General features: G+C 43.1%; 1 protein-coding gene across 1 annotated transcript in view; it reads right to left on the bottom strand.

The window, feature by feature from the left end:
- Nucleotides 1-289: 289 nt before the first annotated feature.
- MB21D2 (Mab-21 domain containing 2) overlaps nt 290-18026 on the bottom strand; it is a 117504-nt gene continuing 99767 nt past the window's right edge. The window contains exon 3 of the mRNA XM_077754517.1: nt 290-3165. Within this exon, the coding sequence (XP_077610643.1) occupies nt 1901-3165 (1265 nt within the window). The 3' untranslated portion in view covers nt 290-1900. The remainder of the gene's footprint in view (nt 3166-18026) is intronic.

The following is an 18026-nucleotide window of genomic DNA, read 5'->3' as shown; positions in this document are numbered from 1 at the left end:
GCCAGGGAAATAGTTATGTCAGTTGATTTATACCAATCAGGATATAATTGTCTGGAGCTGGGGATGGACTCCTTTCTGAGAAGGATGTAGAACATGTGGAGGGTAGATAGATACTAGCAGGTAAACTGAGGGCAAGGGCAAATGAATATCAGGTGCTCACTACATGGACATCTGGTCTGAAAGACAATAACAAACCCAAGGGCTGTATTTACTGAAAAGCACCCCCTGGTATTTACTAATAAGAAAACAGTTCCCCGGTTACCAACAAACAACAGCAATGACAACAAAGTTCCGAGGCCAGTATGTTTCTTTTATTATTTTGTGTTTGACTCAAGATGGTTGGATGATTTCATTTTCAGTTATAAGCATTACATTAATTCCCATGCAAAAACCCAAGACCGCATATGCCTGATTTCAATTGGCCAAAATCCAACTTGTGAGTCTGGACCCTCAAGATCAAACCCAAAATGCTGCTTGACCCTTCCAATGGTAGACATCATGGTCAGCCTTTGAGATATCGGCTGGGCCCCTGACCTCTCAGGCACCACAGTTTGCCATGAGTCCGTACCAAATAGAGAGCCAATGCCTCGTGGTACCTAAACCCGGCAAATGATTTCATTCATGAAGCTAAGACACCTCCAAACAAAGCGACCACCCACAGATACGTCCTTGTTCCTGCTCTATGGAAAAACCTGCTTTTGAACAGGCATGGTGTCTTCCACTCGGGGATTATAAATTCTTTCTGCCTGTCTTCCCCACAACTCCCAGGAGAAGCAAAGAGACTTTACGAAAAAGCTTACCTCTATAACCCCCAAAGCAGTACCTACAAAGATACCTACTCTATCAAGTATATTTTCCCCGCCTTCAGATGGTCACCTAGCAGGTGTAAAGCTTTACAAACTTCCCTCGGTAAGACAGGAACCAGGAGTATCAGAGAGGGCAAAACAGGACCCCACAATTAAAGGAGAAGGAAACAAATGCGAAGAACCACTCTACAGATTGAGAGAAATGGGTTAAATGAAAAACCAAATGATAGCATTTCAACAGTGGATGTCAATGTCTACTGAAACACACACACTGGAACTCTGACAATGGCCAAGATTTCATTAGTGCAAATAACAATTATAATGGTATGTTCTTTAATAGGATTTAAATAAGGCTTCAAATAATTACACACGCTAAAACTACCATTTGGAAACCTTAATTCTGTTTGGAAAGTTGTCAAACACACCCTCCAAACCATCCAAAGTTCTGAGCTGACAATTACATTCAATGAAGCTGCTCTAAAACAGAACGGGCAGCATTATCACTTTCAAAGTCTACATTGTTTGGTGGAAAGGTGAAAACTACTCTGGTCACTGGTCAAAGGGAACAAATCCAGCTAATATACCAGGTAGTTTCCGGGTTTGGATGATTCTCAAATATCTGTAGTGATGAAAGCTCATAATAAAAATAAAAAGACAACCCCCCTCAAAAAAACCAACAACCCACAACAGAATCCTGAAGTGTCAGAAAGATCTGTTGCCCTTATCCCCATTCACGAATTTGCGCAAAGCATGAAATAGTACAAAAGCAAGAGAATTCATGGGCATTTTCGTCTATGGCTCAAGTTCTCCTTTAAAAAAAAAAAAAAGCCAAAACCAAAACCAAAACCCAATGCGACAATAACTACAAAAAGTAAACAACAAAATCAGAGGCAGAATATGAAATAGTCATGTACTGTTTCAGAGCCCGCACTGTCCTGCAGAACCAGGAAACGTAAAATGTGTTCTTAACAGATCCAATCTAGGCTGGATGTGCGAAAAACGCAAAGTCAGCATCACAAACCGCACTACACGGGATGGGCGTCTGAGAACCAGGAAAAAGGGAGAAAGGAGAAAAAAAAAAGGCAGCAACACGCTCAGAAAAATTTATCATCAATTCTGAAATGGGGCCTTGTGACATCATCAGGGTTAATAAAGACAGAGATGGATTTCCCCGGGTTCTCAGTCACCAGCTGCTGCAGTTTTTTGGCCAAACGGTCATCAGGCTGGTTGGGGTCCCCTCCATCGGACTGAGGGGAGGGGATGCTGGTGGTGCTCCCCCGCCTCTGGAGCTCCAGCGTCAGCCGGTTGGCCGCCTTGACGTGCTCGATGGCCGTGCGTAAGTGCTCGGCTGGGTCCGAGCGGACGGACGAGAGCTTCCGCGCGTGGAGCATGACGGTCTCCTCCGACAGGTGCTCCAGCATGTTGCACTGAGGGATGAAATAATTGGGGCACATCTTGTTGACCAGACAGTGTTGTAGGTCATCGATGAGGCCCAGCAAAAAGTGGGCCGCATAGTCTTCTTGGGCCAAGTAGTTGGCAGGAAGTCTGTCACAGGCCCAGAGCATCATGCTCCGCAGGTGATAGGGGCTGATGGCCTTGGGCCGGGACAGGAGTTTAATGATGATGGCTTTGCAGGCCTGGTAGGCCTGCATGAGGCTGCTGGAGATGCACTTCTTCAGCTGCACCTCGCTCCTGGCAAAGGACAGCCGCCACTCATTGTCCTTCTTGCCCTTGTATGAGCAAGCAGGCACCAAGTAAAACCCACTGATGACCTCTTCCTCCGTGATCTTCCCATCCCAAAAGTGGTTCTCCATGAGCCAGCTCTGGGCCACCGCGGGCCAGCCCTTGAAAGATACCACAGGGACGATATCGTACAACATGCGACTGCTCCCCACTCCCAGAATGATGGAGATGATGGTCCCGTTCTTCTCCACCTTTTCCACCTTTGGCATCCCTCGCTGGGGTTTCTTCTGGATCTCCGACAAGACAATGCTGATGGAGTCATAGAACCAGTCGGCCACTTTGGTTGGGGAGAAGAAGTAGTTGGTGGCACCATTGATGTGATCCACAATGGAGCAGCAGTCTTTCCACTTACTGATTGTCCCCTCGTCAAAGAGCCGGAGGCTCAGCCAAGAGTGGCACAAAGCCGAGTGGCGCATGTCAAGTGTCACAGGCTGATTACGGTCATGCAGCTTAAGGGCTGGTACCAGAAGAGTGAAGTCCATGTCGTAGTCTGTCCCCCGGGCATAGACATTCAGCTCATCTAAGTCCAGGTCCACCACGCCTTCCCGGACTCCCCCAGAGAGCAACAGGTACTCATTGGCCACTGGAAGTTTCTGGTCCAGCTTTTGCACCATTCCTAAAAACACAGAAAGAGAAGACACTATTATAGGAAGCACAGACACCAGCGTCTTTTGCATCAATGCAGAAGGTGCTCGAGTTTCCAAGGCCCACTATTCGCTACCAGCGCAAAATCAGATCTCAGACTGCCGCACGGACCCAGCCAGCAGTATCTTGTTCTTTCTCATCAGTGCGAGAATATATCTTTACCAAGTGGGAGAATGATGGTAGAGTTTCCTCTTGTGGCGAGAGCGGTAACTTTCTCAATCGTCAACAGGGGCCCTTCCCCAAGTCATCACCATGGTTAGCAGTGTCACCATCCACTAGCTCATCCAGGCTGAAAACCTCAGCGAGCCTCAAGTCTTCGTTGGCTTCTACCACCACATTTTATGTCTATAACCCCTGCAACGTTTCTCACTCCTTCCCTGTTCTCCATCTCTGCTGTCATCCTATAAAGCCAGGCTCTTTCGTCTCTTGCCAAAACAGCCTCCTCACCCCTAGGTTCGCCCTGCTTAAACATTCCTCTGTACCAGCGGGTCTGTGTGGGCTGTGGGCACTGAACTTAAGACACTTTCAGGGGGTGGTGAGGTCACAACTCTTTCCATAATAACACTAATGCGTCATTTGTCTTTCCCCACTGTGTTGCCACCTGAACTGATACTTGATGGTATGAAAGTAAGTGGAGGGACTAACTGATAGGCATTCGGGAAGACGGCGGCGCTAAACCACACTGGCAGTCATTGGACTCTTTATTGTTGACATGTACTAGCATTTAAAAAAAAAAAAATTCAGGGGCGCCTGGGTGGCACAGTCGATTAAGGGTCCGACTTCAGCTCAGGCCATGATTTCCTAGTTTGTGAGCCCACCAAATCAGGCTCTGCGCTGGCAGCTCGGAGCTTGGATCTTGCTTCACATTCTATGTCTCTGGCTCTCTCTGCCCCTCCCCCTACTCATGCTCTGTCTCTCAAAAATAAATAAACATAAAAAATTTTAATAAAAAATAAATAAAAGTAGCAATAAAAAATTTGATTTCACTCAGGAAAATCCCTAATGGAAAAGAACAGTGAAATGGGTTAACTTATTAAATCCTAACTCTGGAGCCACTTTTTTTTAATGTCTATTTATTTATTCCGAGAGAGAGAAAGAGAGAGGGGAGAGGGGCAGAGAGAAAGGGAGAGAGAGAAAACCCCAAGCAGGCTCCATGCTGTCAGCACAGAGCCAGACACGGGGCTCGAACCTACAAACCATGAGATCATGACCTGAGCCAAAATCAAGAGTCCGAGGCTTAAATGACTGAGCCACCCAGGTGCCCCTTGAGCCACCTCTCGAATGAGTGTGACAAAATGGGAAGTAGCCAGAATGCACTTCTGTCTCACACTGAAATACAGGAGCTGTCTTCAAGAAAAGAGTTCATGCAGGAGTTGTGGGCTAAGTCAGCTGCTTTGTTCATGGAAGACCATTTTTATTTTAAAAAACTAAGGTAAACTATGAGCATTCACACTTGAATGCTGTGTGCCTTGCTTCAGACTCTGTGTCTCCCTCTCTCTCTGCCCCTTCCCCTGCTTGCGCTCTGGCTTTCTCTCAAAAATAAATAAACATTAAAAAAAAATTTTAAGTGAACAATGTTAGCCCGTCTTCACCAAAAATCAACTAAAGTATTTCTTACCAATGAGAAAACTACAGCAGGGGCACCTGGGTGGCTCAGTCCGTTAAGCGTCTGACTTCGGGTGATCATGATCTCATGGTTCGTGGGTTCGAGCCCCGCGTCAGGCTCTGTGCTGACAGCTCAGAACCTGGAGCCTGCTTTGGATTCTGTGTCTCACTCTCTCTACCCTTCCCCTGCTTGCACTCTCTCTGTCTGTCTCTCTCTGTCTCTCAAATATATATATATATATATTTGCACAGGCAAGTGGGGGGGAGGGGCAGAGAGAACAAGAGAGCAAGAGTGAGAGTGAGAGCAGGAGCGAGAGAATGAGAATGCCAAGCAGGCTCTGCAATGTCAGCACGGAGCCTGCTCACCAACCGTGAGATCATGACCTGAGCAGAAATCAAGAGTCAGACACTTAACTGACTGAGCTACCCAGGAGTCCCTATGTTCCTATTAAAACCAGTTTTCAAAAACCAAATTAAGTGACCAAAGATGAAAAGTTACCATTAACACCAAGATAAAGAAAGATTCATTTCTTAATTGCTATTATGTTTCAGAATTAACCTCATCTTCATAATGCAACAAATATCACCACCTCAAGTTTTAGCTATAGCTACAAACAGGTAAGATTTGCTTCTCAGAATCCAGAACGGGTTGGGAAAACCATTTTCACTATTTTATAGGCTCACAGGTAGGCAGCTGCTTTCAAGGAGAAATGCTTGATAACGAAATAATTTGTCATTATTTCAAATATTTTTAAATTCTAGCGGGGGGGGGGTGTGCCATAAATACCCTTAGGAAACATGTTTGAAATGTTAGGATTAATAAATAAGAGCTGAATAGATTAGCAGTGGTATTATAATTNCTGAAACACGCTCCAGGCTCTGAGCTGGCAGTCAGCACAGAGCCCGACGCGGGGCTCGAACCCACGAACCGCGAGATCATGACCCAAGCGAAAGTCGGACGCTTAACCGACTAAGCCACCCAGGCGCCCCTAGCAGTGGTATTATAATTTGGAAACCACATCACTGTTCCCTCTTAGGCAAGAATGACTCAGAACTCTATACACTGTTTTCCGTCCTAGACAGGATCAAACTGGCTCTGAGCCTACTGCCAAGGACCTGTCTAGACAACCAGAATAAGCTGTGCATAAATAGGCTGGATATAATTTGTGTACAAATGTGCCAGGTAAGAAAAGCTAAATTGGGGCACCTGGGTGGCTCAGTCGGTTAAGTGTTCGACTCTTCATGGCAGCTCATGCCACGATCTTGCGACTTTGGGATTTCAAGACCCCACACTGGGCTCTGTGCAGGCAGCATGGAGCCTGCTTGGGGTTCTCTCTTTCCCTTTCTCTCTGCCCCTTCCCTGCTTACACTGTCTCTGTCTCTCTCAAACTAAATAAAGAAAACTTAAAAAAGAAAGAAAGAAAAGGCTAAAATTCACTTCTGCCCTCTACTGGATTGAAGAAGTTTTAACATGTTGTCACTTGTTAACATATACCCTAGAACATTCCTGCCAATAATAAAATAACCTTTCCTCCCAGACAGGGTGTATGCACCTGGTTAAAATGCTTCCCCTTTTTTCTGGAGACAGAAAACTATTTGTCTAAATTCTGTTTGGGGGAGTTAGGCTAGTTTTGGACACTTATCCCTTTAAAGGGCAGAGAGAACTTCAGCAGCAGAGAAAATATTGCTGAGGCTCATTTGCTAAGCTCCTGAAAGTTAGAAATAAAGTCCCCAAGGCCAATTGTTCTGGAAGCTAAGCCCCTGTGACACTCACATTTACATTTAGCCTGCCTGAGTCCATTAGTCTGCAGTTTTACCAATGATTTAGTAACACAAACTGGAGCCTGCCCCAGCATTATACAAACTCAAATGCCCTCCTTGAAACCTTTCCTAGGATAAGTTTAAATGAAAATAAGCTGACATCAGCTATCATGGTAGATGGGTTGCCGTGCAACTGAAATACAGCCAGGGGCTGGAGGTTTTGGAAAAGGCAGAGGAGAGAAAAAAAACCCAACCATACACTTTGGCCATGGACACCTGTTCTGACAAGTGCTTCTTTGAATCGATCCAGGGATTCAGGAGGGTGAGATCAAGGGACTGGGTGTTTAGCTATTAGCAAATTCCAAAACCAAGAGTGAGAAGAAAAGGAAGATACACACAGAACACTGAGCTTGTCAGCAGGAGAGATAGCTTATTCCCTTGGGTGGGTCTCCTCTTTACCACGGAAGTACTGGCACATGTCTGCTCTTAACACCAAGTCAAACAAACTGCCTCCCGGCCTCTCTTCCTGTACTTGATTCACTGATTTTGCTTTATTCTGTAGTTTCTACTTAAGAAGACTTTAATTACTGGTGTAACTGGTAACTAAAGAGTTAACAGGGCAGCTAAACTAGGCCGCAACTCTTTTAACCAAATCGGTTTGTTCTCAGGCATGCTGCTGTTTCTGTGGCATAATATTCTTGCCTAACACCCAGTGATAACCAAGTGTTAACTCAGTTTTTTTGGAGAGACTCAAGATTTCATCAAAAAGCCATCCAAACCAGTCAGGACCCCTGGCCTCCTCTTTGAGCAAGGAGGAAATTAACAAGGAAAGGAAATTAACACTCTCCTCCTCAGGAGCTTCTCTCCCCTTTACCCAGGCCCCTTTGCACTTCCCTTTAGAAATCCTGGATCCCTCCCTTGGGGAGGCAGATTTTAGGCTTGCTCTCCCACCACCTCGTTTGGCTACTTCTTGAAGAAACCCTTTCCTTACGGCACACTCGGTGTCTCAGTGACTGGTTTTGCTGTGCATCAGACAGATGGACTTGGCTTCTGTTACACTGAGACCTCGAGTTTAAGGAATGACCTCCATGTTATCCACTTAGTCCTTTGTTGATTATCTATAGAATGTCAAGTGCAAAATGGGGGCCCTGTCCCTGGCTCCCTCATATTCTGGTGAATAAAACTTTATCACATTCCACTGACCTCATACTACAAGCCATCTTTGCTCAAGCATACGCTGCCAATGGTTAACAGCAGAACACATGAACTAGGTATGGCTTCCAGCTTCAAAGCTTCAGTCTGGTAGATACATGGGGGGCTCAAGGAGGTGATTTAATACATGCTATGTAGATAAGCGAAATTGGTATTTGTGTAGATTCCATAAAAAAAAATAAAACAAAAGAAAGCTGTTACCTATGTTGAGGGGAGAAAGATATGTCAAAAAGGTAAAATGTTTATGTCTTATTTTTTATAAGTTTTTTTAAAAGTTATTTATTTTGAGGGAGAGTGAGAGTGGAGTGGGGGAGGGGCAGAGAGGGGGAGAGAGAATCCCAAGCAGGCTCCGTGAGCTGTCAGTGCAGAGCCCGAAGCAGGGCTCGATCTCATGAACCGTGAGATCATGATCTGGGTTGAACTCAGGAATTGGGATGCTCAACTGACTGGGCCACCCAGGTGCCCCAATTATATCTTATTATTAAAGCTATAGAATTAGATCAATTTTGTCTCTCTCTGTATCTTTGACTATGAATACAAAGATTTCTATGTAGATAAAAAAAAAAAAAAGACCTGAGTGTATCGATCATAGTCGTTTCCTAAAAATGTGTTCTCTTTTCCACCCAAACTACTGCAGCACACTGATGACAGTGCCTCATGACAGCTGTGACGCTTAATAGTAGGAAGAGCACAGAATGTAATGATGTTGACAAAGTGCTTCTGTGATTCTGATACATCTCCTTGGGGAACTGCCTATTGGCTGTTAATAAATAATATAAAACCTTCCTATAAAAAATTGACTTACACTTCAAAGAAATATTTGTCAGGTTTATTTGACATTCTGAGAAACATTCTGAGAAGTAGGCTTGGCCACCTTATTCCAAGAAAGGCACCAATCTATCAGATTTTTAATGATGCCAGTTTGGGGAAGATTTTCACAGTTTCTTCATTTTTGGCACGAAATCATATATATGGAGTCTCTCACCTTACAGGTGAAAAAACTGAGGTATAGAAAGGCGAAATAACTCATTCAAGGTCACACAGCCCAAGTGACAGATTAACCGCACTTTCTCTTATTTCCACAGTTGTTACAAAGGTCAGAATGGCATATACATACTGTTTTCATTTTGACAACTGAACTTGACATAAATGCAGAATGCCTGAAAGGAAAGTAGCAGGAGGTCTGAAGGCCAAGTATCAACTTTGAGCTTTCACTGGTCAAAGCTGTCGTGCGACTTTGGACAAGCAGCAGATCCCGTCTGAGCATCCACAGTTATCATAAGGAAGAAGAGACCTTATCTATCTTGCAAGAAGCGATTAGTATTCTAAACTAAACAGACTATAAGACACAGGAAATAAGAGAAGGAAGACATGAATGGAACCTCCCAGCTTTTCTATAATCTGCTGAGTGACCATTAATGTTACCAGTTATAACTATATATTCCATAATGCAAAGAGTCTGTTTTATTTGGCATATTTCTGAGACAACTGCATGTAGTGTCATTCAAATCTTTTAGAACATTGATTACCCCATGTACGGTAATGACCTGTTGACTAAATATATATAGTTATAGGGCTAATTCAAAGATACCTCTTCAAAAGCGTCTCCCTTGATCTTTCCTTGTTTCGATACAAATATGCGTACGAGAGCAGTGGACTTAAGATATGCTTGGGTTTAAATGTGGGTTTGTCACCTCCTGCTTCAGCAACCCAGACAAGTTATGTAACCTCTTGGGCTTCCAATTCCCCATCTATTTAAAACAAACAAACAAACAAACCATATGACCACACTCATAGGACCGATATGAAATGTCTAAGCACATAGTAGATTTTTCATTCATTTTCCCCACATGTTCTTTCCTTTCTCCACCACCTATAAAACTGGAATAGCAAACACACCACCTATTCCATAGAATTGTTTTGAAGATTTAACTAAGCCCATCTAAGGCCTCTAGTACATGCGAGGCATATAAAACTTATTAGATGAAGGGAGACGAATAGAGTATTCTCCTCCTTAGCCGTGCTCAGCCTGCTGCTGGCCCATGGATGCCACCTCTGGTGCAGGCCGTCCGTCGTGTGGCATGGCACACAGCTTGGCAAGTCGAGGGCAGACAGGATTCCAGCCCTTTCTTATTCCTTCTAAGCAAGTGCCCTGCAGAATACCTACCCTGCACACCCCCACAGAGGGTCTTGATCTGAGTTCGTACATTGGCACTTTCTATGCCTATTGAAGAGTGGGCAGTACTCATGGCTTATTTCCCCCTAAATAAGATAACAATAAAAAGCATTTGACACAGTTAGCTGGCAAAGAAGCTCAGCAAATTGTCACAGCCAATCATCCCATCACCTCTGCAGACAGGTTTTACTAGTGCAGTGGCTAACACAAATCCTGGGATCAGAAGGCAAGGGTCTGGTTGCTGTCAGTCAACGCCAGGACCCCAGGAACATATCCCAGGGATCATGGGATGTCCTATACAACATAATATGAAATGCTGCCAGCATATATCTGTAAGATCATTTGCTAATAATTCACAAGTGTGAAAGGGGTGCTGGTGGCTCAGTAGGTTAAGCATCCAACTCTCAATCTCAGCTCAGGTCTTGATCTCAGGGTCATGAGTTCAAGCCCTGCTTTGGGCTCTGCACTAGGCACAAAGCAAAAGGAAAAAAAAAAAAAAAGCAAAGTCATGGTGGGGGCAAAAAGCCTAATTTTTCATTAGTGTCTTTTTTAAAAACTTAAGTTCTAAAAACTGGTGGGCTCTGTCAGTCTACTAAGCTAGTCTGAACACAGTGAGCATGAGTTAGGCCTGAAATCAAGTCTGATTTACCCATGAACAACATAATTAGCCACTCTGGGCACCTGTTGGGGAATGAAGTTAGGGAATGACAACTAAAAGTTGGTTGGGTGGTCACAGGGATAAAAACAACGTGCCCAGCAAATACCGTAGCATGTGGTCTGGTATCTATTTGGCATCCAATAAGGACAGAGTTCTAAGCACATGCATACAACACACATTTTCAATATTTTTTCCTCATCTCATAAGTCTTGCCCCCTTTTTAAAATTTTTAGTTCTTAGGGCAGTTTAAAAACTCATGGTTTTAGCCAATTAGAATTTAATGGCAAGATTCAAAGGGGCATCTTATTAGCTCCACCTAGCAGCTTCCCATAGCCACGACAGGGCATGAAAGGTACATATTATCAATTTGCAAGGAATGTTCACTTTAGAAGGCTCATTCTTGAAAGGTAAAAAACAATAGCAAGTGGAAAGCAAGAATACTGCCAACATGGTATTAAATGGCTACCTGAGGACACCGACATGTATCAGTGATGACCACATCACCTCTCTCCTGATCTTCAGAAGAAGCAATAAGTTTGTGATGGAGAGGTTTAGAATGAAGTCAGCTGTACCCCATTCACCTACGCCTGAGACTCAGGTAAGTGTGGTTTGCACTGAAAGGCATTTGGGGATGTCCGTGCAACCACTTACATTCTCTGACACTGGAAAGCTGGGTTGGATTGGGGAAGGCAGTTGTCTACATTTTAGAAGAGAAATAATACAGTAAGCCATGTTCCGGAACTTGCAGAAATGGATAGAATTCAAAACTCAGGTTTAATTTATTCATGCATGCAACACATAGTATTAGTGGGCTTCTCTGAGCCAGGACTATGCTAGATACCGAAGATACAAAGGTGAAGAGAGACACACAGCCCCAATACATAATGCTTATCATTTAGTGAGAAAGCCAGATATAATTATATCGGTCAGGACAGATGCTGTTATGCTGAGTAACAAAGCTGAAGTCTCAGTGACTTGAAACAACAAGGTCTTATTTTTCATTCAGGCTGTATGATCATGAGGGGTTGGCTGGGAGCTCTTCTTTTCTTAATCTGGGCAGACAGAGCAACCCTCATCTAGAACTTCACAGTTACTCACTGAAGGAAAAGAAAGCCCTGGAGAATACCTTTTCAGCAGTTAAATGCTCTGGCCTGGAACTGACAGACATCATTCACATTCATAAATCACTGGCCAAAATCAGCCACATGGTCTCATCCAACTCCAGGAAAGAAAGTGCAATTCTACCTCCAGCTGGGAAGCTAGAGAGCCAGAAATATTTGATAAGGGGCATGAACAGCTCTCACACTAATCAAATAATCATATGCTAATGAACACGTAATGATAAGCTGAGATAATAATACCGAAGGAAAAGAATAAAGGTCGTAGCCACAACACAGAAGAGGAACAGGAGTGCTTATCATTTAGCCTGGAGAACAGAAAAGTCAAGAAGGCCATGAGATCCACTTTAAAATATTTGATGAGATGCCCTGGCAAAGAAATGGGCTTTACCTACTGGGTTCCAGTAAGTAGAAGACATAGAGAGAAATACTGTCTAACCTGTCAGTGAACGACCTGTTTTATCAAGTAGAACTTTCTAACAATGCTGCCAGTTGACAGAGGGCATTTCCTGTTCCAAGAGATGATCAATCAGACTCTTTGGGGATGCTGCAAGAGACTAAAAACCCAAACATGTGATGGAGTCTGAGTCTAGATGTCTTCCAAGATGGCCGCTCAGCACAAAAACCTACTACTAAAGACAGACAACTACAACATAGACTNGGGGGGGGAACAGGGGCAGAAACAGTAGCAGCAAGAGATCCAAGGGTTCATAATGCTCAAATGCTGTTTGCTGCTCTCTCATCAGGTTTACCCATCTGCATCTTGAATCTACAGCCCAGCTGCGGTCACATCTCTAACTCTGCCAGTTTTAAAAGGAGAGAGCACAGTACTAGCAATAGCACACACAATGGCAAAAGAAGGGTTGACTTTACATAGCACCTTTTCAAGGTACGCATATCTCACCCCAAAGGCTCTCTGAGAAGGGCACATTTATTGGCTGGACAATGCGTCAAGGCACAGACGGAATATTTTACTGGCACCTCATCCAAAGCTCTTGGCATTTCAAGAACGTAATACTTCCCCCATTTTATAGATGAGGAAATCTGGATGAATACCAGTCAAATAAACTGTTCCTAGCCACAACAGCTGACCTGGGATCCAAATTCAAATTCATTTCACACTATCCCATGCTGCTTCCCAGCATTAAAAGGCTCTTCGAAGAGAATAAACAATTTAATATCTTCAAGACTTTAAAATGGCCACGTACGACATTATAGGAAATAGTGGAAGCTTATTTCTCCATCTAAAAATAAAACAGATTCTACTTTGGAATGGAATGGTTTCTAAGGCAGACAAATAGCTGATTTTAGGCATCCCTAAGGAATGCAGAATATGAGTAAAATAGCTGTGGCACGTAGCTATGCGTGCGGGCGCACGTATGTGTTGGATACTTAATTATTAGACAGTTTTCAGAGGGCATTCCACAAGTTGTCTTAATCACAACAACATCCTTGGAATCCGTTCAGGACCCCAAGACAAATTCTGAGAATGTTCCCATCTATTTAGATGCATAGTCTCATTTACGTACTTCAGTTTAACGGTGAAGCCTTAATTTTAAAGTCAAATCCCCTATATTTCTACTACTAAGTTTGGGAGACAGACTGAGGGTGGCTGAGAATGTCATTACCATAGGAAATGTGTGGGAATGTCATTAGCCACAGGGCTGTAAGCTCTTCCTGAGTTCTGAAGCAGGGAAATCTTTTTCCTCTGTGGACACAGTATCGACCACGGCAACATTTCTTCACTGAAAAACTAAGCTCAGACACACTGAGAGCCATGGGGAAAGAAACATGAAGAATCCTGTGCCTTCTGGAAACACAGACTCCCCACCCCCCCCACTCCCTGCCCAAACAAAAACAAAAACTAAAAAGCAACTGGTACCCATGAGCCTGTAGGAAGAGATATCCTTTCTATAACCCAGCAGCCTATGAAAATATGACACTGTTGATTAAAACTGGACTTTAGAGCTGTGATCCACACTATACTGCACACTTAGAGTTGTTACATTACCTCAAAATGATCCTACTGCATATAAAGAAGACTCCTCTAGAGGATTTAAATTTTTTTAAAATTATTATTGGCTAGCAAAGACCCTGTTTTAAAATTAGTTTACTCTGGAAAATTTCAAACACACTCAAGAGTAGAGATAATAGTCTAACCAATCACCATGTACCCATTGCCCAGCTTCAACAATTATGGTCGCCATTTTTGTTCCATTTATGCCCACATTTTTTTTTTTTTCGCTGTAACATTTTACAGTGAATCCCAAATAGCGGATAGCTTCACCCATAAAAACTTCAAGGTATGTGTCTAATTGCCAAAGACTTTTCTAAAGCTACAACCACCATTCTCATATCTAAACAAAATTAATAAGAATTCCTTATGATAATTATTGCCTTCAGCTTATTTTATTTTTCTAATATGTATGAATATATGAGTAGATGGTGCACGTGTATGTGTATATGTATGTGTGTGTATGTAGTAGATGGTGCACGTGTGTGTGTATATGTATGCGCACTCATGTGCGCGTGTGCAGGAGATGTTGATACCCTGCCGTGTTCCTGCAGCTGAGGTAGGCAGTATCCTGCAAGCCGACAGCTTCCCTCCTCAAGGCCAGGGAGTCTGCTCCTTTGCCTGGGGGCCACCTCTGCTCTGGCACTACCAGGAAGTATGGGGGACTTAATGCACAACACTGGTGGCAAGCCTCAACCAATGGGGGACAGGAATCAGTGAACCAATGCCCCAGCTTCCCAGATCCTGTTAGGATAATTTTAAAATGGGTTCTACCCAACTTCCTAGAGGGTCTCACAAGATGGATGCGCTCATTAGCTCAATAGCAAACACTTCACTGGCTTTCCTCCTCTGTTTCCATTGCTCTACTCCCTTACTCCTGATTCTTAGTACCACACCCAGGTAGTTCTTGTTTTGGGGACAGCTCACGTGTGTGCATGTGTGTGTGTGTGTGTGTGTGTGTGTGTAGCAGTACTAGACAGGCACATCTGTAACAATTCTGGATGAAATCCTAACATGTCAGATATATAAATGGCCATAAGAACGGAAGCATAATCCAATGATAATGAATTACTCGTCCTTTCCCACAGTCAAAGTATCAATCTAGTATATGTGGCTTATAAAACTATATCTGAGCTTAATTCTTGGAAAGACTTCATCATCTTTCTTGGCTCAGCAAGCTGGTTTTCCAGTTCATTTACAGTTAGCACCTTGCCTTTTAAGGTACTGCTTTGCTGATATTCCAATTCTCATTTTCCAAAGGACATTCTAAAACCTCTTCCAATTCTGGGAAACTTTGGAGAGATGAAAGTTTATAGATTACTTTGAAATAGGCATTTCTTCCTCAAATTACAAAGAAAACAAAAGGGAGTAGGTTTGAGGAGAAAACCCCGGCTTCCCAGTTTACTGCAGGCACCAATCTTCAGAATGGAGCTTGTTCAAGTTCATCTGCCTTATTCACATGTAAAAGGTTGAACCAAATTCAGAAACCAAAATCACCTTTCTCTTTCAGCTCTGACCTGGGATTATTCTGCCTCGTTCCTCTAAATTATATGGGGAAATACTGGTGAATGATGGATTTAATCTCTCCATTCGATGACCTTTGCCCACACTTTCTTTAGTGTAGTGTTTAGACCAAGGATCAATTATTTGTTGACCTGTGAGTGTCCGTTTATCTGATGAGCTGTGTCTCCCCTAACCTAACACGACAAAAGTTCAACAGATGTCAGTTGAATGAACACATAGATGGTATAACCTAAAGACAGAGTTTGTGAGAATCTCCCAGGATGAATTGCCAGGGTGATAAACTTAGACAGATGGTGTCAATCTGACACTGTCATTTCCAGACCCCATGAAGAACTCCAGAGCCACTATATCTGTAAGCAAAAGAATCATCCTACATCTGCAGAAAAGAAGGGAGGACCCTGTTAATGAGCTGACCATACACTAATTGTATGGTAACTACAGAAAGGCATCTTTTATTCTCAAAGAATAATTTAACTCTAGGATATTTTCCAAAGCACCAATTTCTAGCCAACAATCATAGCCATAGATTAGAAGAAAAGCTACTATGTAATTACAGTGTGATCTAAGATCAAAGTCTAATACCTGATTTTCTTTTTTTTTAATGATAATGGTGTATTTTCCCTTTAATGTGCAAGAACAGACCCTGTAAGTAAATGAATCGTCTTACTAAGCAATTTCCAATAATGGCCAGAAGATGGCACCCACACCCCATTCATTTACCTAGCACTGATGGCTGGGAACCATTGTCAAAGAATCCTAAAATGAAAGCTTTGGGGAAGCAGAGGCTTAGCAAAGCGTTAAGATTTGATAAGACTATATTACAAGCAACCTTCCCGTGGGGGGTGGTAATTCAAGGTACCACCCAGTGACTCGGAACTTTGCCTTCTGGTTTCCCTGTGGAAATCTGTTGGTAATTCAAGAGCTCACAGGCTCTTGCTAGGTTGAGCCAAGACTAAGAGATGCTTGGTCTGGGCAGGCAATGTGATTGACAATTGATTCGCAAAGTATATTGGAAGACCTTGTTGCAAGGCACAGAGTTTCAGCTCTAATTTGCTGCAACACACACACAAAAGATCATGACTAAAGCTTCAGGTGGTAGGAATGAGGGGCTTTAAAGTGGAGGAAAGAAATAGTCCTTGATGTTATGAGTTTAAGATACCACTCTCTCTGGAACCTGTTTGATTCTGACTACAAAGAAGTAAATACACCAAAAGATGTTAGGAGCCAAGGTTATTAATAAAAAGGAAATCGATTTTTTAGCCTGGCTTCCATCAACAAAAGTAAAACACATATTGATTTACACTGTATGCTCCGTACGAATGTGTGTCCTGCTGTTCACAGAGAATGGCCAGCAGTCATTCTGTGAAGAGCATTAGAGTTCTCATTGCACAGATATGGGGACTGAGGGTTGGGGCCGCTGCAAAGACTGGCCAATACAAGTGTATAAAATACCTACATGGTTCGTCGGCCTAAAGTAGATTAAAAACTAGTGTGACCACACTTAATTATTTTGAAGAAAGGAAATTGCGTCATTCGGATTCCTTACCAGGTTCCCGACTGATGTGTTGCAGGGTGGGCAGAAAGGTGAAAGAAAGGGCTTGAGATGCAAAGCCTGTTCTGCTAGCGGCGATCTACAGATGATAAACCTAGAGGTCGCAGTTATGCCTAGACTGGGTGGGTTATGACGAGATGCCCTGCTTTCTTTCTCTACGCCCGCGAAACAGACATATAGCAGTTCTAGGAAATAACTTGCGTGCAAGTGTCCAGTCAACAGTTATTCATCAACTTTCCACATGACTCATTACTGTAATCCCTAATATATTAATAATGACGACCCGTTGCCTATGCTGTCTTTATCTTCATTTAAATACTTATTTCAAATACTAATACCCTCAATCAAGTTTCCAAAGTAGTAATGTCCCCCAAATGTGCCGTTTCAAAAAATAACTCAGTTAACAAGTCTTAAAAGTTTTCTCATTATATAAGGCCAGAACGTTCCACATCAAAGTCTGGATTAGTACAAACACATCCATACCTATAATTTAAGGAAGGATGAGGGGATCAAATAAGTAGTTCTGAGAAAAACAGACATAGAATAAAAGTACCGTCAGCGTGGCAGACAAAGAGCGAAATCTGCTTCTGAGCCACAATTGTCTACCTGATAATTACTTCGGTATCTGGGTAGAAACATACTTTATTGTTTGAGCTTGAAAATGTTCACATCAAAAGAAGTCAGACTTACTTAAAAAACAACCAGTCAAAGCCCTGTGGGAGGTTGAAATTTGCAGTTTAAAAGCAGAGTACATCATTTGAAAGAGGGTCAAATTGTTGCAGTGTTTTTAAATCCACGCCCACACAGTAAAGAAGGGAAAGTCAAAGAGAAGGTCAAGAAGCGAATCTTCTAACGGAGGAAGTGGGAAAGTGATATTTTAAGGGATGGCTTTTCCCCCTCCTACTTCTTTTTTTTTCCTTTTATGGTTTATTGTCAAGTTGGTTTCAATGTAGCATCCAGCGCCCANGCAGTGCTATTGCTGGGTCATAGGGGAGTTCTATGGTTAATGTTTTTAGGAACCTCCATACTGTTTTCCAGAGGGGCTGCACCAGTTTACATTCCCACCAACAGTGTAGGAGGGTGCCCATTTCACCACAACCTCGCCAGCATCTACAGTCTCCTTATTTGTCATTTTCGCCACTCTGGCCGGCGTGAGGTGGTATCTCAGTGTGGGGTTGATCTGTATTTCCCTGATGAGGAGGGACGCTGTTT

Source organism: Crocuta crocuta, unplaced genomic scaffold (genome assembly GCF_008692635.1).
Source record: "Crocuta crocuta isolate KB4526 unplaced genomic scaffold, BGI_CrCroc_1.0 scaffold70, whole genome shotgun sequence".
Classification (NCBI taxonomy): Eukaryota; Metazoa; Chordata; class Mammalia; order Carnivora; family Hyaenidae; genus Crocuta; species Crocuta crocuta.
Note: the sequence above shows the minus strand (reverse complement) of the source record. Positions and strands in the feature narration are given on the sequence as shown.